The sequence below is a fragment of the Alnus glutinosa genome, chromosome 12 (genome assembly GCF_958979055.1).
Source record: "Alnus glutinosa chromosome 12, dhAlnGlut1.1, whole genome shotgun sequence".
Classification (NCBI taxonomy): Eukaryota; Viridiplantae; Streptophyta; class Magnoliopsida; order Fagales; family Betulaceae; genus Alnus; species Alnus glutinosa.
In genome coordinates this window covers 10,436,722-10,459,754 of record NC_084897.1, presented here as the reverse complement: position 1 = coordinate 10,459,754, position 23,033 = coordinate 10,436,722, and the positions used below count along the sequence as shown (strand labels likewise).

The window sequence follows — 23,033 nt, the reverse complement described above, 5'->3', positions numbered from 1 at the left end:
ATAATCTGAGTTTGGTGATGAAAGCAATGCAAAATTATAGCAGTTAACCTGATTTTCAGCAGCTCCACATTCATTAACATGCCACTGATCGCATGTCTCAGCTGGCTGACTTCACTAATCCCCACAATCTTCTCCATCCTGTCTTACTAATACTAGCTTTTTATATGTGCTCCAGCTTACAGGTGATTTTAACAAGATGGTTGCACTACAGAGGTTATTAGAGCCTTTTGGAATTTGTGAGGTATTTCCTGCATTTATTTTTATAGGAGTAACTTTGAGTTGCCATGTGAACTTGGTTCAAAGTCTTTGTTTCATGCAATTAACATTTTCAAACATTTCACATACTGTTAATGTTCATTCTTGATTTTTGTGGGGAACATCTTCAGATGAGTGCTTGAAAGGTTTTTTTTTTTTTGATAAAAAATGAGTGCTTGAAAGTGTAAATGAGGAAGGCACTCAACTTGCGTAGCTACTTGATGTGATCAATACTTGTTGTGTGAGCTTTGTCAAAATTCGTTCCAAGTTTAGATCCATATTTCTTGAGTTACAACCAAATTTGACATGCCTCAATATCAAAAAAAAAAAAAAAAAAAAAAAAAAGGGGAAAGAAAGATTAAAGATTTTAAAGACATTGGAAATTTTATTTGCAGTAACCTGTATTGGATTAGACTTGCTATCCGATAATGATAAGTGTAAAGTGTTAGAGTTAGATCATGATTTGTCATCCGATAATGGTAAGTGTAAAGTGTTAGAGTTAGATCAAGATTCTTCCTCTATGGGTAATCTTTAGACTAGTTATATTCTATTAGTCTAGGTCTCTTTAGTCTTGTGATAAGATAGATAGTTATCAGTACTAGAACTCTTCATGTAAAAGATATCTAGTGTAACCTAGATGATCTATTCTCTATATATTCTAACACTGCCATACGATTGTAGTATGCAGTTTACCTACATGTCATAAAATTTAATATGGTATCAGAGCCAGTCAAGACTAATGTCTATGGTTGCTCCCACCTCTGAAACCGATTCTACCACCACCTTAAACCCACCTTCTATCTCCATCCCAGTTACTTCTCCTATCCTATTCAGAATGTGCACCATCACGTCTCTGAAAAACTAACCCAGGATAATTACATCCTATGGCAATTTCTCATGGTTTCGTTTCTCGAAGGGCACAACCTCTTCGGTTATGTTGATGGCACCTTCCCTCAGCCTCCAAAACTCATCCCTGACCGTACCTCTGGTCTCCTCATCCTCAATCCCGATCATTCTCCATGGTATCATCAAGATCGCATTATCTTCAGCGCCATCATCTCCACGCTCTCAATGGAAACACTGCCCCATGTTATTGGCCTTACAACATCTCGGGAAGTCTGGGTCACTCTCGAAACTCTATTTGCTGTGCAGTCCCAATCTCGAATCCTCCAACTCAAGCAACAACTATCAAATCTGAAGAAAGATGCTCAAACTGTCTTTGCTTATTTCCAAAAAGCACTGAGAATTGCAAACCTCTTGGCTGCCATTGGTAAGCCCGTCGAAGATTCCGAATTAATCTTAAACATCCTTGCCGGACTAGGTGCTGATTATGACCCCCTTGTTACCTCTGTCACAAGAAGGCAAGAGTCTATCTCTCTTACTGATCTTTATGGCTACATATTATCACATGAACTGCGTCTGGAGACTCACAAAACAGCTCTTGAAATCAACATCTCTACTGCCAACACTGCTCAACGTCAAAGTCCCAGCTATCCAAGGAACAATCGTGGCTCCAATACAGGCTGCCGCAACTCAAATTTCTCTCGTGGCAGGGGGCGTGGCCGTGGTCGAGGACCACCTCATCAATATTCCTTTTCTGGTTCGTCCCAACGCCCTACATGTCAAGTCTGTCACAAGCTAGGCCACACGGCTGCCACTTGTTGGTTCCGGTTTGAACAAGGATACCAATCTGAAAGCTCTCCTCTGAATGCAAACTTGGCTTCCCTCCCTATTGCATCTGACTCTCAATGGTATCATGACACCGGATCTAATGTCCATCTCACGAATGAGCTGGCGAACCTCAATATGCATGCTGAGAATTACAATGGCACTGATCAGATCCGAGTGGGCAATGGACAAGGTTTGCATATTTCAAATTCTGGTCGTGGACTCTTACCCACTCCCTCACGTAATTTTCATTCATTCTCTCTTTTTCATGTTCCTCAAATACAGAAAAATCTTATATCCGTAAATCAATTCACACGTGATAACCATGTTTTCATTGAGTTTCACCCTACCTTTTTCTGTGTTAAGTATCTTTGAACTCGTTAGCTGCTCCTTCAAGGCTCGAGTAAGCTCGGCCTCTATCCATGGCCATCCTTTGCTGCTTCTTCTTCCCAGTCACCTGCTACCTTCCTTGGTGAAAAAGTCTCCTTGGATCAGTGGCATTTAAGGCTTGGTCATCCTGCCTCTCCAATCGTCAACCAAGTTGTCCAGTCAAATAAACTGCCTGTGTATTCATCAAAGTCCTCCTCCGTCTGCTCTCCATGTCAACAGGGCAAAAGTCACCGTTTTCATTTCAGTTATTCACCTTCTATTTCAAATTCTCCCCTTCAATTGTTGTTTCTTGATGTATGGGGCCTGCCTCTATAAATTCTGTAAACAACAATCGTTTCTATTTAAGTGTGGTTGATGATTTAGCAAGTACACTTTGCTCTTTCCTCTTGCAACTAAATCGGAAGTGTGTTCAACTTTTCTTCGTTTCAAACACCTTGTTGAAACATTCTTCAATACTAAAATAAAATCTGTCCAAAGTGATAATGGTGGTGAATTTCGCCCACTTCAATCTGCCCTTAATTCCATGGGAACCTCTTATAGATTAAGCTGTCCACACACCCATCATCAAAAGGGAACCGTTGAAAGAAAACATCGCCACATAGTTGAAACCGGCCTATCCCTTCTTGCCACTGCCAATGTTCCTATAACATTTTGGGATTCAGCTTTTGAAACAGCCACTTATCTCAGAAATCGTCTCCCATCTAAAGTAACCAACCAAAAATTTCCCTTTGAGTCTCTCTTTCACACTCCTCCCGACTACAAATTCCTTAAAATATTTGGATGTGAATGCTAGCGCTTTCTTCGACCTTATAACTCCTCTAAACTCTCCTTCCGATCTTCCTCTTGTGTGTTTATTGGATATAGCAAACAAAATCTTGGCTATAAATGTCTTCATCTTCCCTCCGATCGAGTCTCTATTGCAAGACATGTTGTCTTCAATGAAAACAGCTTCCCCTTTTCAACTCCTACTCCCACTACAACATCTATTGTTCCTATAACACCTTCCTCGATCTCTATTCCCATTATACCCTCATTAACTCCTCAATCTCCTGCCTCATGTTCAAATCCACCTTTGCTAACTTTTCCAAACACACCACTTACTCCATCACCTTCACCTACAGTAACCACACCGCCCTCACCTTCTCAATCCGAGCCAACCTCTTCCGTCCCCTTGCAAATTCCTCCAACCCGAGTCCATGACATGACCACTCGGTCACAGAATATGATCTTCAAGCCATCCAAGTTCACTGATGGCAGGGTGAGGTACCCTCCTCAAGCTCTCACGGCTTCCATTGCTTCCAACGAAGAAGAACCTACTTGTTTCTCTCAAGCCAGCAAACATTCGGCCTGGCGTGCAGCAATGAAGGCTGAATTTGATGCTCTCCTCAAAAATGGAACATGGTCTCTAGTTCCATGACCCTCAATGAATATTGTCGGCTCCAAATGGGTTTTCAGAATTAAAAGAAAAGCTAATGGAGAAATAGAACGGTACAAGGCTCGTTTGATGGCGAAAGGGTTTCATTAACAACCTGGAATTGACTTTGCTGAAACTTATAGTCTAGTGGTCAAACCCATTACTATTTGTACTATGCTTTCCATTGCTGTCTCTGCAGGTTGGGACATTCGGCAAGTGGATGTTAGCAATGCATTTCTTCATGGTCACCTTCAAGAAACTGTGAATATGGCTCAACCTCCTGGATTTCAGCATCCTCAATATCCAGCAGCTATTTGCAAACTTCGCAAAGCCTTATATGGCTTAAAACAGGCCCCCCGCACCTAAGTACTCGACTACTTGATCTAAAGTTCACTAGCTCCAAATCAGACTCGTCTTTGTTTATATACAAATCTCACGGCATCACTGTCTTTGTCCTAAGATATGTCGATAACATCATAATCACAAGCTCCCATCCAGCGGCCATCTCTCAGCTCATCAGTGACCGTCACGAATCCTTTGCCCTTAAGGATCTTTGGACCTCTTCATTTTTTTCATGGAGTTGAAGCAACATGGCACAATGATGCTCTTCATCTTTCCCAACAGAGGTATATTCATGATCTCCTCACCAAGACAAACATGCTGCTTGCAAAGCCAATAGCTACTCCTATGTCGGCTTCCACTACTCAGCCGTTTTGAAGGTTCTACTATTACGGACTCTACTCAATACTGAAGCACGGTGGGATCTCTTCAATATCTCTCCCTTACTCGGCCTGACATTGCCTTTGCAGTCAATAAAGTATCACAGTTTATGCAAGATCCTAGGGACACTCACTGGTCGGCAGTAAAACGTGTCCTTTAGTACTTAAAGTCCACAATTTCACATACCTTCTGCATTTCAAAGAATTCTACAAAGCATCTTACTCCTTACTCAGATTCCGATTGGGCTAGTTGTCCTGATGACCGGCGCTCTACTTCCAGGTATTGTGTCCTTGGTAAAAACATCTTATCTTGGAGCTCCAAGAAACAACCCACGGCGTCCTGATCTAGTTCCGAATCTGAGTACAAGGCCATTGCGAATACAGCTGCAGATTTAACTTGGATCCAAACACTTCTTCGTGAACTTGATGTAATATCTCCAGAACCACTGATTTTGTATTGTGATAACATTGGCGCCACGTATCTCGCTTCAAATCCCATCTATCATGCTCACACAAAGCATATAGAGATTGACTATCATTTTATCCGAGATATGGTTGCTAAAAAGCTCCTTAAAGTATGCTTCATCTCTGGAAAAGATCAATTGGCCGATATCCTCACGAAGCCACTTGTTGCTGCCCGGTTCATCATGTTCCGATTCAACCTCAACGTTCATCCTCCCACATCGAGTTTGAGGGGGCGTATTGGATTAGACTTGCTATCCGATAATGATAAGTGTAAAGTGTTAAGAGTTATATTCTATTAGTCTAGGTCTCTTTAGTCTTGTGATAAGATAGATAGTTATTAGTACTAGAACTCTTCATGTAAAAGATATCTAGTGTAACCTAGATGATCTATTCTCTATATATTCTAACACTGCCATACGATTGTAGTATGCAGTTTACCTACATATCATAAAATCTAATAACCTGTTGATTCTGAGAGTTAGACTTGAAACCTAGCTGCTATAATTGGTTGAAGTGTGGTCAACCAGCTTCTGCCCAATAACAAACTGAATTTACTTGATGCTGACAAGGATAGGATAGGTTCAGTGCTTCAGGTGTCTAGGTTTCAGTTATGTTGCCATCAATTACACCAACAAGGCCCTTATCATTGATGCGAAAGAAACAGAGGGTGTTGAAACATAGATCTATCATCTATGAGCCTAACCTTGATGAGTTTGAGGACGTAGATGATGATTGCTTAGGCAATCCTACCCATCTAGGTTGCATTCGAGTTACCTCGTTGTAGATAGGTCAGCTGTTCTTGAAGTTGTTCCTATCAAAACAAGTCTATTGGCGTGAGTCCATTTAAAGTTGTGCATTGTTATCAGCCTAGCGGACCTCTAGACATTTTCCTGATGTCCCTACATGCTAGAGTTTCTAAGTCAGCCAATGCATTGGCACGACATGGCCGTGATTTGCATGAGACTAGTAAGCATATTCAAGTAACTCATGCCCAATATAAATTGAAGTCGACTGAAGTAAAGATTTGAATGAATTTGATGTAGAAAATGATATCATGGTCCAGATTAGACTTGAATGGGTTCCACTTGGACTCATTCGAAAATTGCAATATCATACTGTCAGCCCTTTGTAAGTGTTTGCAATGGGCCGAACTAAATGTGTTTGTCATTGCTGTTCCACTGGATCCTGGTCTTAGCTCCACATTTAATGTAGGGGAGCTAGTTGCTTATACAGTTCGCACCATTCTTCTGAACGATCCTTTTGAGGAACCTCCCCGTCCCCAACACCTATTCTATGCATGACCTTGTACATTCACCAAACATACCAATCTCTTTAATTCACGATTTCCTCTATTCCCAGATTTCCACTCAAATCTGTAACATGACTCTCCCCACTTTGAGGTTGACTAACTTCAATCACAATGAACAAAAGCCATAAGTCAATCCTTAAAAACTTCACTATATTAGACTCCTGGGACATGCGCCTACCAGCACGGAACCAATTCTCTTGAGAAAAAGAGAGAAAATCTGGAGAAGTCGAGAGTGAAGACAATGAAACGAGAAAGTAGAGAGGGGCAAAAAATGCTGACATCATCTTATGTCATTCTTAATGTTAATACTAAAAATAGGTGGTTGTGTTACACAATACAAGGATAGGGGGTGTTTTGGAACTTTTGAGAAAGATATTGGTGATTGAAAACTGTTCTTGCTTAATTAATCTTGGAGATTTACGAGCTATTTTCTCTTTCTTGAAGGTTGCAAGGACAGGGAGGGTGGCATTGGTGCGGGAGTCGGGTGTAGATTCCACATACCTCCGTGGTTACCCGCTTCCATTGTGATCCTTGAGTTACTAGCTTCCAATGGTGGAGCATCTTGAGTTCCTCGCTTTTCCTTTGATGGGTTCCTTTTTTTCTAATTCTTTTTTACTGGCATTTTCCTATTATCTGATTGTGGAGGAAAAGCTGATGACTTTGGCTTGTTCCTAATATGTGCTGGGTCTCTCTTGAAAGGCAGATCAGTGCGGCAATTGGGAGTTCAGAAAAAATATGGTGCCTCTTTCAGGTCAAAATTGTTTCTTCTCTGCACTTAAGATCTTGACTTTTAACCAAACTACAGTGTATCATCTATTACATGAATGACATGAATGAATGTACCTTTACCTCTCTAGTAATGTATCTCTCTATTTTGTTTGTGTCGTCCAGCTAAAAACAAAAAAAAAAAGGGGAAAATTGTTGAGAGTTTTCAACCTCCGCCAGATAGTCAGAATTTACCGAGTTGAGTTTAGGCTAGGCACCTAACGTGTCTATCTGAATTTGTTGTATGCATTTGATTCATTCTACCATTTGAGGCATATGTAGATTCAGACCTGAAAAAAGAAATGCATGCCCTATTTACTTTTTAACTTTCTTTTTTTCTTTTGCCAATAACTTCAAATGTGAAGCCTCTCCCTGGTTTGAACTGCGTGTGGCTCGAGGTCGATAATTTGGTTCTGGTAAATTGCTCTATCAAAAATCAGTAGCAACAGAGTGTGGTTTCTGGCATTCTGCCTTGAATGGGGAGGCAAGCGTTTTGCACATATTGATCTTGCCTTAGAAAATGTAGTGAGGCTACCGCATTGACAAAAAGCAGGTCCCGAATGACCGAAACGCAGAAGTCCTTACAAATTAGAAGCGTGTTGATATGATTTTTCACAGGTTTGGATGGTTTTGACCGAATAGGACTGTGGGAAGCTGCAATATGGGATCCATGTGCATAGTGTGAGCTAAACTTCGTTACTAAATAGATTTGTTCACTCGTCATAATAGGATCAAGGTTTGAAGTACTTCCTTCCTAAGAAGAATTTTGCAGATGATGTTGATCTTTAAGGAATCATTGTTTGCATGTTTGTCTATACTCATTGCACCTGCTGCTTAATGCCAGTTTGTTTGGATCGTGCAAAGTCAACAAAATCAAGAGCATAGTAGGACATTATTCCAAGGGGTTACAGGTATCAAGTTTGCGGCGAAGTACAAGTGAATTCTCCTCGGAGACAGAAGGGAAAGGTACTGCCAAGAAATTGTTAAACAACCAAAATGAATAAACCACACAAACGCAGTAGTATATTAAACCCCAGAAACTCTTGGAGCCATTGGGAGCCATTGAGCCTGTTTTCTGAGACAATCAATTTGCTGATCTTCAATACACCACTGAACACCCCACCACCCCACCACCCCAACCCCCCCCCCCCGCCCCCCCCCCCCCGCGCAAGGGAAAAAAAAAAAAGACCCACACTGTCTAAACAATATACTTTTGGTCTCCAATGAAATGAGATAAAACTATCTTAAAAAATCACAACCAAGTAGAATATATATATACACACAATTGGCGGTGGCCCAACAGACGCTAGAAATGTTACATATTGTATATATCTTGCATAAATGCTAATATATTATGTCAAGAAGCCATTACATCTAGAACAGGTGTACCTTTCTTTCATATAAGATCAAACTAGAATATCTCTATTTCAAAAAAAAAAAAAAAACTAGAATATCTCACTTAAAAAGAAACTCCGTCTATCAGTGAACCTGCGTTGTTTCTTGAGCAACAATAAGTTCATCCGGAAAATTAATTTCACTGGAATCAGATGGCATCAAGATTTCGTCATCAGCTGTGAAGTGGTACCTCTCCCCAACAGCTCTAAGAAGCTGGTACACTTCAAACATAGTAGGTCTCTCCTTAGCAGTTGGCAACACACAATTACAAGCAACTTTAAGAAACTGCGTAAGCTCATTATCAAAACCCTTTCCGAGCAAACATTTATCAATGGCAGTCTTTTGAAGGGAATGACTTGAAAGATCTGTGATCCACTCTACTAAACTTCCCTTGAAGCTTTCAGGAGCATTAGCCACACGGGTTGGTTTCTCACCCGTTATCAACTCCAAAAGAACAACTCCAAAGCTATAAACATCCCCTTTCGGAGTGGCTACCAATGTCCGTGGATACTCAGGAGCAACATAACCCAAATCCCCAAACTCTCCATTGACAAAAGTACTCAAATGGGTGTCGACTGGATTCATAAGCCTGGCAAGGCCGAAATCAGATAACTTGGGCTCCAAGTCCTTATCCAAAAGTATGCACTTGGAGCTTATGTTACGATGAATAATCCGTGGGTTGCAGTTATGATGAAGCCATGCCAAACCTCTGGCTGCTTCAATCCCGATTTTGAGCCTCAAGGGCCAGTCCATGCTCCTAGCCTCAGGTTCTTCCGTACTATGTAGTTGATCATAGAGTCTCCCATTTTCCATGTATTTGTACACCAGAATTCTCTCCTTCTTTGCCATGCAGAATCCCATCAAGGGAACCAAGTTACGGTGTTTCACGCTCCCCAGCGTATTCATCTCAGACACAAATTCTTTCTCTGAACGCTGCGAGTCTTGTAGCCTCTTAACCATAAGGGGGCAACCATCAGGAAGCAACGCTTTATACATTGTTCCGGTCCTTCCTGTTCCAATGATACTGCTTTTGCTAAAGTTATCAGTTGCCTTCAAGAGATCATTCAATCTCATTTTAGAAACTGACTTCTCAAACATTGAAACCTGTATAAACAACATTGAAACTTGTTTGTCAGTCATTAATTTGGAGCTTCTTCAACCGAAATCCATCAACATATTATGGATACAAGAAATGGAGATATCAAAAACAAAACTTACCTTGATGCCTTTCGTTCCTTTTATACTCTTTGCCCATTGGTTACCTTCGGGGTCATCTTCCTTCTTCTTTATAACTACTCCACGCGACAAGTAGTAGAGAACAATACCCACAATAATAGCTGTAAAAGTTATCCCACCAACTGCTGCTGCGGCAATGATTCCAACATGAGATTTCTTTGGGGTACCTTGGCAGGCTCTCAAGGGTCCCCCACAGAGTCCTAGATTATTCACATAGCTCTCAGTCGTTGCAACAGAACTAGAATTAGAACTGGAACTGAACACAGGGACTGGCCCTGACAAGAGATTGTTGGACACACTAAAAGTCTTGATCCGATTTAGCTGGCCGAGTTGCAGCGGGATCGCACCGGTTAACTGGTTGTGGTCGAGTTTAAGCACGTTTAAGTAAGTACAATTTGCAAGACTCACTGGTATCTCACCTGAAAAACTGTTGGATGAGAGATCAAGGGATGTCACAAACGTGAGTTTCTTTGATATATCATTAGGGATGGGTCCTGATAGCTTGTTATTAGAAAGATCTAAGCCTGTCAAGCTTGAACAATTCTCGATGCCACGAGGAAACTTGCCTTTGAGACCCATGTCCGAAAGGCGGATATTTAGAACTTTGTTCTCATCGGGGTGCCAACAATCCACACCAGTGAACTTGCAAATGAATCCCTCAGTACTGTTGTTAAAATTCCAGGAGGAGTTCAAGTAGTTGTAAGGGTCTTCAATAGAGTCTTTGATGGTTTTCAAGCAGTGAATATCACTCAAAGTGGCAAAACTTGAACTACTACTAAGCAACACCATCACCACAAACAAGATCAGAGTGGGGGCAAGAACAACGACATCTTTGGCATTCAACATCATATTCACCGAGGAGTCCTTGGAATAAAATAACACTCAAAACCCAATTAAGAATTTTACAAAGAATTTAGCTCCAAAATAGTACACAAACCAAGAAAAAGACTTCGATTTTCATTATCACAAAAAAAAAAAAAAAAAAAAAAAAAAAAAAAAAACCCAATTCAAGCTATAATACTACCCCAACTCGAGAAATTTATTTAAGGAAAAACAATCATACAAGATAAGTTACAAGAAACAACAACAGTAGCAGCCCTAAATTTGATACGAGGACGTTACAGACACTAACCTTAAATCCTTGAAGACCCAAGAAAATTTGAAACCCAATTGACTAAAGAAGATTTGGGACATACCCAGAAGAGAAAATGGTTTCAGACATACCTGAACTCAGTATTTCGTATGGGAACTATCATCTATAAGAAGAAGGGAAAAAATTAACAGGGAAAAGAAGAAAACGTAGAAGACCCTCTCTGCAGCATAGGAACCCAAGAATCAGCTACGAAACATCAGTAGGGTGTTATTGTCACGAAGACTTCGTTTTGTGTTGGTCTTTCTAACTTTTCAACAACTCAGAGACGCAAAAGTCCAAATGGGAAAAAGGAAGAGTCTTTCGAATTGGAAATTCAGAGCCAAACCTTTAAGTGGGGAGAAGACCGTGCGTGCCTTGTTTACTAGTGACAATGAATGGGATTTGACTGTTTTGACTGGAAAGCCAGGACTTTCTTGCGTATCAAATGGGTTGGCCATTCGTCAGTCGTCCCCCAATTGGAGAAGAAAATGTTTGTTTATACCATCTGATAATGTGAATTCAACAAAGTGCTTTTATTCTTAGTGAACGTTTGTGTCCCTAGATTCCTTGTTTGGGACCAAGTGTTATGTTGTTTTGATTCTTCTAATGAGATGCTGATTTTTACCGTTCAAAAAAAAAAATACAAAGTGCTTTTATTGTTGGTTTACATTTATTACAATTTTCAGTCTTATTTATCCTACTTCCTTGTTCACACATCCATGCCTATGCAAACCAAAAAATATATATATAGTAGTCAATTCGACTACGTGAATTTTAAATTTATAGTTTTATCACTTACAATAATACAAATAAATTGTACTATAATAAGAGTTATCGAACCATAGAGATTGGGGAGTTGTTTTGTGTAACAAGATATTTGAAGGAACGTATTTAACTTAACTTAAATAATAATAATAATAAAATAATAATAATTAAAAAAAAAAAGAAAAAAAAAAAGTAAAGGTTGTAGAATTGAAGCTACAACAAGTAAATGATAAAAACAAGAAAATGAAACAAACTTAAAGGAAAACTTAGGATAATGAACTTATCAAATCCTAAACTAATGGAATACTTAAAGTCTATATGGATCTTCCTAACATGCATGATATGAGCGCATAATGGGCGTTAACCATTACGACTATCTCGACATGAAAACACTTTCGTTAAGATGTAATGATAAAGCATCTAGTTTCACATCAAACACTTACCACGTAAAGATTTAAATTACAATAAAAAAGCAATTATACTACCAAAGGTGTGGGGGATTGATGAGCCCTAGCTTACTACTCTATAAAACATCCTAATAAGCATACACAATACATGAACACCCTGATTAGGCCACAATGATAAAATATCTTAGTTTCACACCGATCTATTCCATGTAAAAATTAAACTACAATGGAAAGACGTTTTACACAACCAAAGGTGTGAAATGACTAGTGCTCCCTGGCATATCCTATAAGGTAACTCTAATAAGTAAACACATATCATGTCAAATAAAACCATTGCAAAAGACATCGTTCTCTTTCAAGAACATTAGTTTTATTCGAGAAATCAAGAAAACTCATAGATAAGCATAACTCTTTTTCATGAACAAATGGATTGGAATCTTGAAGACAAAACCTTTTAGCATGAGTTTTGCAATATTCTAGTCTTACACAATCATCAAACATATCAAAAAAAACTTAAAAACATAAGAACACTCTATGGTTTTTGGAAAAGATTTTGATCAAAACTCTTAGAACGGTTTTAGCTAGACATAATTGAATCTAATCTAAGCATGGAAATTAATGAAAACAGTAAAGAACAAGCTAGAAAATTGAAGAACAACAACTATATTGAGGTTATAAAATTCGGACTACAAAAGAAAAGAAAGGAAGAACAAAACCTAAGCTAGAACTTGAAATTTAAGGAAGAAGTGTAAAGGAACAAGCTCTCTGGATTTTGGCCCAAAAAACGTGCATCAAAGGAAATTAAAATATAAAGAAACTAAGTGATACACCAGAGAAAATCTGAAACCCCCAAACGATGCATAAATTAAACCTAAACCCTAACCCTCTTATTTAAAGAGAATTGGATTTACAAAATGTCATCAAAAATCAATTCTAGCCGCACAAACGTAGGAGGTCGGCGTCCATTTCTGTCCATAGAAATTAAATTTTGATTTGGATCGCACAAAGATTTGGAAATATCAGGACCTTCTGGAAGACCCGAAGTCGATTGATCAAATATAATGTCGATTGATCGATTTTGTGATACTCTAAGAATCGATCGATCGCATCTCGACTGATCGAAGTTGGTTCGACTAAAAGTCGATCGATCAAACTGCCTTGGCTGATTTTTATCTTTTCAGGATCAACCTTGAACTCTAAAAATGACTAAATTGCCCTTGGTGTATATTCAGGTCTAATTCAAATGTTTTGAATTAGCTTTCAACTAAGACCTGAAAATAAGACATACTACAAAACTACAACAAAACGTTATATATACAATACAAACTAAGTATAACAAATGCAAATTAAGGAGTCTTGAATCGAATAATTCAAGACTTATCAATATATACACATATAAATTAAATTGAATTTCCTCCAACTCAATATCTATACTTATAGAGCATGTAATTCTTATATATATATTTCTAATATAAATTGACATATGTCGTTAGAGTATGTGTCTCTCACATGGATTTTTTAATATGCATGTGAGAATTAAGTGTTCTAAGAACATATGTCAATTTAATAGATTGAGTTAGAAGAACATAAATTTTAGAAAACTTTGTTCCTTAGTAAGCTATGGTTTTCTTGCACTAGGCCAGCATCTCCTTGCAAGTTTAGATGCTTTAATTAGATTTTTAACAAATAATATCTCGTTGATTATATTATTCATTTCACTTTATTTTATTTGATTTTTTTAATGGAAGTCATCTTGTAATAATACTAAAGTGTTTTTCTTCTCCTCATAAGTTATGTACCAAAATGCTTGCATACGCTTCAAAATTGTTTTAATGTACATTTAGTAGATTCAAGTCATATTTTGGTGATAAGAGAGTTGAAGCATTTTTCTTATTGAATGGAGTGTGAAGGGTATGTGATAGGTATTACCTCCTTGGATGTTGAGCTCGACACTTTGGTTGTGGATGAATGCAGGTGGCTACTATGGGAGTTCTTATGTTGTATTTTGATACCTTAGGCATGAGTTGTCTTTCTTCTTATGCTCAGTTAGTTTGGACGTAAAATATTTTTTAGAAATTGTTTTTCGTATTTTTCGGCGTTTGGTGCAATCGAAAATAATAGTCAAATCGAAAATATTTTCAGTTTGACTAAAAAAGCTTCTTTACTTTCGGAAAATGATTTACATTTTTAGATTCCGTAAATCATTTTTTCGAGTTTGAGTTTCTCCTACTCAAAATGCATAACCATCGTTTGACCACTGCCAAGACAGACCCAGGCCATCACTAGGTCACTACCAAACCACCCCGGACCATCATGGAGCCATCACTTGGGCTACCACTGGACCATCGCCAAACCACCACCGAGTCACCCCCGAACCACCATCGAGCCACCCTGGACCATCACTGAGTCACTCCCAGACCACTACCGAGCCACCCTTGAATCACCTTCGAGCCACCCCTGGACCACAGCCGAGCCACCCTAGACCTTCACCAAGCCATCCCGGACCATCACAAAGCCACCCCCGGACTACCACCGAGCAAGCCCCGGACCATCATCGAGCAACCCTCGAACCACCATCTAGCCACCCTGGACCATTGCCAAGCCACCCCCGGATCATCGCTGAGCCACCCTAGACCAATACTGAGCCACCCCCAGACCACCATTGAGCCACCCTGGATCATCACCGAGACAACCCCAAACCACTGCCAAGCCATCCTAGACCATCACCAAGCCATCCCTGGACCACCATTGAACCACCTAGGACCATCACTGAGCCACCCTTAGACCACCCTCAAGCCACCCCCAAACTAAAACAGAGCCACCCCCGGACCACCAACAAGTGTAGTGTCCCAAATAATTATCAAGGATAATTATGTCTTTATTAGGAATTGGGATCTTTTGAATTTTTGAGTTTACTAAACTGGGACCGTTTGCGATTTTCCCCTAGGAACGGTCGTGGTCACCACCACGAATGATCGTAATTTATATTGAGGGAAGAATGGATCATTCCGCATCTTAGTGGCTAGGTGGGCAATCCATTCCAACCAAAGATGGATTATTCTTATTTTTTAATACAAGTACTTTCTTTATGACATCGTTGAGTGCTTAACACATACTCATAAGTCCTAATACTCATGTTCATGTTATTCCCTTGATAATTGCAATTTACCATTATTATGAGGTCCAACAAGAAACAGCTTTCTAAAGCTCAATTCGTTGCTTGTTTGTTAGCGCAACGGTTTCTTGTGTGAATCTTTATTTCATACTCGAAATTTGCTTTCAAAAATAAACACCGGGGAAGAAAGGAAAAAGGATATTTAGACATATGAATCCCCCGGTCCTAATACTCATGTTTATGTTATTCCCTTGATAATTGCAATTTACTATTATTATAATGTTAATGGTGAAATCAATACTCTATCTTTCTCCTTACTACATTCTCATTTACTTTTGCGTATATTAGTGATAATTGATACAAAAACAATCAATTCCTTCTCTGAGTTATATTACAATTAATCTTGAATGCATTACATGACACAAACCTCACATAGATCCTATCCTACAAAGATTTGTTCTATTGCGAGTGGTTTAATTTATTATTAATACGCTCATGACCACATCAATTTTTCGCACTGTTGTCGAGGACTGTTACGTAGTTAAGTTTTTTGGATTAAATCTAATTTGATTCGTAGTTTAGGAAATTGTATATATTTGATTTTTAAATTTATGTTCTAGTTTTCCTGTTTTAGGTTCAACACTGTCAGATTGGGCTTGAGTGCATTCTAGTTGGGCTTAAGCGCAATACCAATACTGCTACATAGAAGAGCGTGAGCGCACCTTCCCAAATCAGTAGTACTTAAGCTATTGCATTGCAAAGAGCTATACACTTGAACTTTTTGGATTTTTTATTTTATTTTATTTTCTATATATATTTATTTGTTTTACATAGTTATGATTGGTTGTTGTTCTTTATCACTTCTATCTTTGTGACCTTGCCCTTGAACCATATCTATGGACCCATATGAAGGTTATCAAACTCACTTTGGGTTTGATCACTTTGATTTAGAGTATGTGGCTTTCTCTAGACCGGCGAATAATCCTTACTCTGATTATTATGACCCGGGATGGAGAAACCATCCTAATTTCTCTTGGCAAGATCAAGCCACGGGTAATTCAGCCCCACAATGTCATGAACTGCACAATCAAGCATATCCGCAATTCTACAATCTAGCGTTCTATCCACCATGCGACATCCATCCTCCCCACCAGCAATGTCAATCATCTCCATATAGTGTTGGCTTTGAAGATACAGTGTTGGCAGCCCTTGGCAAACTTGAGCCAGCCACTTAATTGCTGCATTCCCACTCTTAATCCATAGCCAAGCTAGAATTCCAAGTGGAGCGGCTAGTTCATGCACTTAATCAAACAGAGGAAGATGAGCTTTGGAGTCAATCTGAAGACAATTCTCCATATTACATGATTGATGAAGATGCTTCAAGCAATTATCATTATGAACTAATCTAGGCCGACATCTCACTAAGGAGTAGAGGATAATTGACAACGAGATGGAGGAAATGAAGGATGAGCTGGTTCTGATTTTTGAACTCCCGAAAAATTCAATTCCATTCCCAGTTCCTCTTGAGAAGGAATATGAGCCTAGTGCTCTTTTTCCTCACCATCCCAATGAGCCTATTGAGAATGTGGGAGAAAGCTCAATGTGACATCCCACATCGTATGGGAATGGGTATGTACTCATATGTATATTCGCACCCTTTTTGACACAACGTGTTTTAAAGCCGTGATGGTCATGAACCTATCAAAACTCTGAAATTAAGTGTGCTTCTGCGAGAGTAATACCGGGATGGTGACATCCTGGGAAGTCTGGTTTAGGGGAGCCAAAAGCAAATAATATTGTGTCGTTTGGGGTGAGTAGTTATAAATGGTATCAGAACCATTTCCCAGCTTGAGATGGATGAAGCTTGTACAAGCCCATGAGGGTCACCAACGGACACTCGTTGGGATGCCAAGAGTGGGGGAATCCCATAATGGTCGCCAATGGGGACGCTGACTCCCAAGTGGGGGTGATTGTGACATCCCACATCGCCTGGGAAGGGTATGTACTTATATGTATATTCCCACCTTTCTTGACACAATGTGTTTTAAAGCCATGATGGCCATGAACATATTAGAAATCCGCAGTTAAGAGTGCTTCTGCGAGAGTAGTACCGGGATGGGTGACCTCCTGGGAAGTCTGGTTTGGGGGAGCCAAAAGCGAACAATATCGTGTCGTTTGGGGTGGGTTGTTACACTCAACATCTTCCATAGCACCCAGCCATTGCCGTCTAAGAATGAGCATTTCTTCCTATAAATATTGCAAGCATTTGTCAAAAACTCACTTCCGGGCATTCTGACTAAGGGTTGTTTTTCACTCACATTTATTGATCAACCCATAGGATGTCAGTTTTGAAGGGTCTAGTTGAAGACGTTAAACTTAGCGCTTATGGGAGGCAGCCCATTACATTCCTGTCTTTTTTTATTTTTTATTTTTACTTTGTTCTCTTACTGATACTTCTCCTGCTGTTTTTATAAAGCATTTTTTTTTTTTTTTATGTCTGGAGTAGTGCTTTGTTTTTCAGGGCAGATGTTCTTGCATCGAAGTTTGGGGGAGTACTCTAGCCCCACCTTTTCCTTTTCACCCAGTATTGTATCTCTATCTATACATTGGGATAATGTATTGTTTACGTTTAGGGGTAGGAAAAAATATTTTGTTGTCCTGTTGTACATATTGTGAATGCCTGATCATGTTATTTCTAAGATTTGGATTCAACTTTAATTGCGATTTGCATTTCATTAGCGAGCTTAAAATTTTGAACACATGATCGTTTCATTAGGAAATCTAAGTCTTGGTACTTACCTTTGGCACATGAGATTTCACATGTTGCACTTTGAATCTGCCACAAGCACATTAGCACACAGTTTGTGGGGTATGACATGCGAAACAAATTGTGTCTGTTTTCAATATCTTGAAATGAAGTGGGTGACTTGTTGGATAAATGACTTGGCATGATATTAAAAAAAAAAAAAATAGAAAAAAGAGAATTAAATTTTTTTACTGAGTAACTGAACATCTTGTCTCATTAAGCATTGTGTGTTCACGTGGTGAGAAATTTGGATTAATTGATAATATGGCTATGTTTAGCTTCATAGCCTTTTTGACTCGAGTTAGTAAGCCTGCAAGGGTGTTTTACAACTAGTGCCCTAAAGCCATTTGGTTTGGGAGTCATTGGCTTAACACTCGATACATGAGTCAATTAGAAAGCGGGCCAAACATTGCGTAACCTGATAAAAATAAATAAATAAATAATAGAAAAAATTACAGTTTAGCCCCCTAAACTGCCAGCCATTTTGCAAGTAGCCCCACGAACTGCCAACGCTTGGACTCTGGCCCCTCAAACTACCAAAAAGTTTCAAAAATGCCTATTTTGTTAAAATATGCCTATAATACTCTTGCCACGTGTCATTTTTCAATTAAAACATAATAAAAATTAAATTAAAAAAATAATAAAAAATGTGGGGTGGTCGGGCCTCCTATTTTGGCCAATGGGCCCGGCTTGCCACTCTCATTTTGGCCAAGGGGGTAGCTCCAAGGCCGGTTTTAGGAACCACTCTCATGGCCCTTGGGGGTGGTTCAGCCACCCCAAGGCCAAACCCTAACACAATGTCGACCACCGAGGATGTCGACATAGTCCGTGCGGTTCTAGCAAAAGGCGTTCCCTAACATCTGATTCACGGTCCTGGAAACTTCTTTGAGGGCCAATTTTTGTACAAATCAGCTCATGCAGAGACCAATTTGTTGATCCCAAGAGTTACAGCATGGTTGTAGAATGGGTTGGGTTCGATATCCGCCACATCAATAATCAAGTCAGCAACATTAGCTGCCACTGCCATCAGCCTCATCACTCTATCAGCTTTGATCTTTTTGATGCTCTGTTTTGCATCCTCTGATTCTCCTTCTGAAGCACTGCCAAGCTTTTTCTCTGCCTCTACTCCCTCTCTAATGACAATGAAATCAGATATAATAAAGAAAATATAGCCAAAAGACTCACCAAATGTTGATATGAAGCTCATCTTTCCTGCCAACTTCGCGTCCAAGATTCCAATTCTTGACAGCCAAAAAAATGATCGAAAAAGAAATACACCATTTCGACTGCGTTAGCCAGAATTGCTAGGAAGGTTGAGCCAAGTCTTCTTCTTAGAGCATTGAAGCCAGTGAGAAACCGGCAACTCCTAAAAGCCTTCCGGCTGAGCCCTGAGCAACTTCCCATTGCTTGGCTTTTCTAGCGATATCCGAATGGGTGGCTTCGGTCTGCCTGTGGACAAGCTTGGAAGTATATTGGAAGGTGTTGTGAGTTTTAAATTACTCGCAAGCGCACGAAAATATAGTGTGTGCAAGTGTGAGGTCGAATCCACAGGGAATTGTGTTGTGAAAATTATTTTCTATTTAAACTAAATCTATCTCAACCTAGTTTCGAATTTTGGGATTTTTATCATGCAGAATAATAAACTAAATTAAAATTGAATTAAAAATAATAGATAAAAAGCACTAAGGTTTTTCAGAATCCACCTCGCCAAATCAAAGCACATATTCTCATGTTTGTTAATACATGCGAATTCCAATAAATCCTATGCATGTTCTAATCTTCATAAAATTACCTATTGAAAGATTCAATGAATCCATCCTTTCTACAAATCATAATGAATATCCAATTTCATTCAAAACCATCTAATGTATCCGTTTGATTAACAAATCACAATGAATATCCAAATTAAATCAAAAGATTCAATGTGTCCGTTGGATGAAACACATTGAATATCCAACATTTACACATATATTAATCGAAACAATCAATTAAAAGAGTGTTAATCCTTTAATTGAATTGAAATGAACATATATTTAGATTATATGAACGAAACATGAAAATATGAAATCTAATCAATGGCGAGGCTTCATCTTTAACCTCAGCTAAAGATTTAGCCTTTCATGACTAAATTCAACATAAAAACTTGAATAAAAAACATAAAAGAAGTAAACTTGGTGACTTTTCGATGAGGAAGAAGACGTGCGAATGAACTGTTACACCCTTATAGGCAGGGGCGGAGGGAGGGAGGGTTGAGAGGGGGCAAATGCCCCACCCCCCCCCCCCCCCCCCCCCCCCCCTCAACCCCCAATATTTTTTTTAATCCCTGGTAAAAGTCCCGTAGATGTCTTCTTTGCCCACCCTCAGCCACTTCATCAGGGGCATCGAAATTAAGAGCAAATTTTTTCCAGAGGAAGACGACGCCGTCATGCGAGAGTCTTTGTATTTTTCTTGATTTACAGTTACAGTTTCAGATATTTAGGTTAAAAGAAGAAGGAAGACGACGACAACGACTTCTTCTCAAGTCTTTTAGATTTTTTACTAAAACGATTCGTTTAGATTATATATGCCAACATCACATAAAAGTCATAAATAACCCAAAACGCGGCATACGTGTAAGTGGACCCAGCTCTTCTGCAGAGGAATGATTTTGATCGGGTTTAATGCTCCGTTTGTTTCGGCCTAAAATGATTTCTGAAAAATGATTTCGGCATTTTTCGGTGTTTGGTAGAGGCGAAAATAATGGTCAACCGGAAAATGATTTCTGTTTGACCAAAAATGATTAGTAAATTTAGGAAAATGATTTACGCTTTTTAAAAGCGTAAATCATTTTCCGAAGACGCCAGACGCATTTGACCCCTATTAAATGACACAGTCGACTTTCACTTCAAGCAATTGACTATCACCGAAATCTTGCTGGTATCGAAATCCGACAGCATTCAGGCAATGTCGCCGGAATCCAGCCATCGTCGCCGGAATCCCATCAACCCAGATTCTGGTGACCGTATTCCGGCCATCTGGCCGGATTCCGGCAATTTTCGCCGGAATTCGGTAATTTTTGGCCAGAATCCGGCCACTTTTGCCGGAATCCTGCCAACCCAGATTCCGATGAAACTGTTCGGATTCTGGCCTTTATCTTGGATTCTAGCTATAGTAGACAGAATGACGGAATTCGGTAAAAATGACCAAAATCCTGTCTGTCAGTGACAGAATCTCGTCTTCAGTAATTTTTATATTATTTTTCATTAATATTTATATGTTTTGAATAAAAATTGATTTTTATAGGTTAATATGATTGAATAAAAATATTAAAAATATTTGTGATTTTCCGTACGCGCCAAACACCGAAAAATACTTTTGGCGAAATATATTTTCCAGAAAAATGACTTCCCTGAAATCATTTTACGACAGAAACCATTTTACGTCGAACCAAACGGAGCATAAGTGTTTAATCGTGTTCCTAAAACTAGGCTTTGGTATTATTGTGAGCCTCATCAAAATTAGTAACTAAGAGCATTAGCATAAAACTCTCCATTTTAAACTTTTCACCATATATTAGAGAAACTTTTCAAAAACCTCCATGCATTGAGCTCTTTATTATTTCCCCAAACTAACTCTCATCAGAAACTCTATCTAAATTTAACCCCATTTGCTCTTACGCCATTCACTTTAATATCATTTTTTTTCTCTTCCCGCGCGTCTTCACTTTTCCTCCGCGCCTTCAAGCTTTCGCATTATATCTGTCTGGCGCGATGTCTTTTAGCTCCGTGGAGGACAGTTGCTGAAACAAAGGACTCTGTGGATTCGCAGACGGCGTTGTTGCTTGGAGAATGAGTGGGAAGAGAGAACTTGTCACGGGTTGACTCATCATCAGGCAAGGAATGCGGTTATTGAGGAAGGAAGCTAAAACTAAAGTGAAGGGAAGAAACAAACTGAAGTGAAGACTAAGGTCACTGCGTCATCTTCAGTATACGTGGCGGCTTTTGGATGGAGCTGGGCAGTTTGTGTTTTACAGCTGGCGGTGGGTTTTTTTTTTTTTTTTTTTTTTTTTTTTTTTTTTTTTTTTTTAAAAAAAAAAAATAGGCCGGTTTAGTGGTATAGTGTAATTTTGAGATTGTGGTTATGTGCGTAGATGATTGTAGAGGGATTGCTTTTGGTAGAAAAATTTGATGTTCATAATTTATACAGTTAAATTGGTTGGTGTTAAAACTAATAAAAAATTATATATAATTAAAATAGAGAAATATTTAGAGAATTTGATGTAGAAAGTGTTTCAAAAGTGAGAGATAAAATCAAAAAAGTAGATTGTTTAAGTTAAATTTAGAAAAAATTTTAGAGAGCTTGATGTGGATGCTTTAAAAGCCCATTCACGCCAATGTTCTTTTTGTTATCAACTGAACCAAATTCTTTTATGATTTCTGACCAATAACAAAAGACAAAAGAGTTTTTTTTTTTTTTTTATTTTTATTTTAAGAGAACTTGAAATATTATAAATGATCAGGCAAATTAAGTTCAACATTTACAATTCCCCAAGAGACTTAAAGGGTAAGAATCAATTGGACAGTAGGTGTCGAATAACAAAGGTTCTCCCAAAGAAAGGTTATAGGAGTAAAACGGTATCAGTTGTTATAGTGCTTCGGTATTAAGAACAATAAATCGTAAGTTACATTTATACATTTTAAACAATAATTTTTTATTTTTTATTTTTTTATAGTCATAATTTTTAATTAATTTTTGTTTAATTTTATTTTTAAATTTTGCCCCCCTGAACCAAAATTTTGGCTCCGCCACTGCTTACATGTATGGCTGCATGGGACAAAAAAAAAAAAATACTCAAGAATTGTGTTTTGCGCCTCTAATCCACGTCCCAATACACCTTTTACAAGAGAAAAAGAAAAGAAAAGAAAAAAAAAATGTATTCTGCAGTACTGCCGCTTCTCTCCCTTCTGTCCAAACAATATATAATGCAACGCTTTTAGGTTTTCACGCCTCCACATACCCTAGTTTTGGCGCCTTTCTCCTCATGAAAACGTGTGTGTCTCGGTCAAAAAAAAATTCTTTCCCTATCTGCATGTATGGCGCCTCCACAGTCCACGTGTTCAAAAAAAAAAATATTACAAAAAGACTAAGGTTTCAGCTACTCCTTTGATGCGAACCTCAATCAACACGCTTTGAGATCCAATAAATAATATTGA

The 23,033-nt window shown here is 38.8% G+C and overlaps 2 protein-coding genes, 1 non-coding gene and 1 pseudogene across 3 annotated transcripts in view; 2 read left to right on the top strand and 2 right to left on the bottom strand.

Moving 5' to 3' along the window:
* LOC133851721 (acetolactate synthase small subunit 2, chloroplastic) overlaps nucleotides 1-7,076 on the top strand; it is a 43,951-nt gene extending 36,875 nt beyond the window's left edge. Inside the window, exons 11-12 of the mRNA XM_062288274.1 lie at nucleotides 176-241; nucleotides 6,665-7,076. Of these exons, the coding sequence (XP_062144258.1) occupies nucleotides 176-241; nucleotides 6,665-6,748 (150 nt within the window). The 3' untranslated portion in view covers nucleotides 6,749-7,076. The remainder of the gene's footprint in view (nucleotides 1-175; nucleotides 242-6,664) is intronic.
* LOC133853096 (small nucleolar RNA Z247) lies at nucleotides 1,531-1,664 on the top strand. The gene has a single exon (XR_009896217.1). It is a non-coding gene; the product is annotated as a small nucleolar RNA Z247 (small nucleolar RNA).
* A 1,211-nt stretch (nucleotides 7,077-8,287) lies between the features above and the next one.
* LOC133851673 (probably inactive leucine-rich repeat receptor-like protein kinase At5g48380) lies at nucleotides 8,288-11,151 on the bottom strand. The gene is made up of 3 exons (XM_062288204.1): nucleotides 10,841-11,151; nucleotides 9,599-10,480; nucleotides 8,288-9,484 (listed from the first exon to the last, which is right to left on the bottom strand). The coding sequence occupies exons 2-3, from the start codon at nucleotides 10,463-10,465 to the stop codon at nucleotides 8,465-8,467; spliced, it is 1,887 nt and encodes a 628-aa protein (XP_062144188.1). The 5' UTR covers nucleotides 10,466-10,480; nucleotides 10,841-11,151; the 3' UTR covers nucleotides 8,288-8,464.
* Nucleotides 11,152-18,706: 7,555 nt separating this feature from the next.
* On the bottom strand, nucleotides 18,707-19,316 carry LOC133852549 (peroxisomal membrane protein 11-4-like; annotated as a pseudogene).
* Between the last annotated feature and the right edge of the window lie 3,717 nt (nucleotides 19,317-23,033).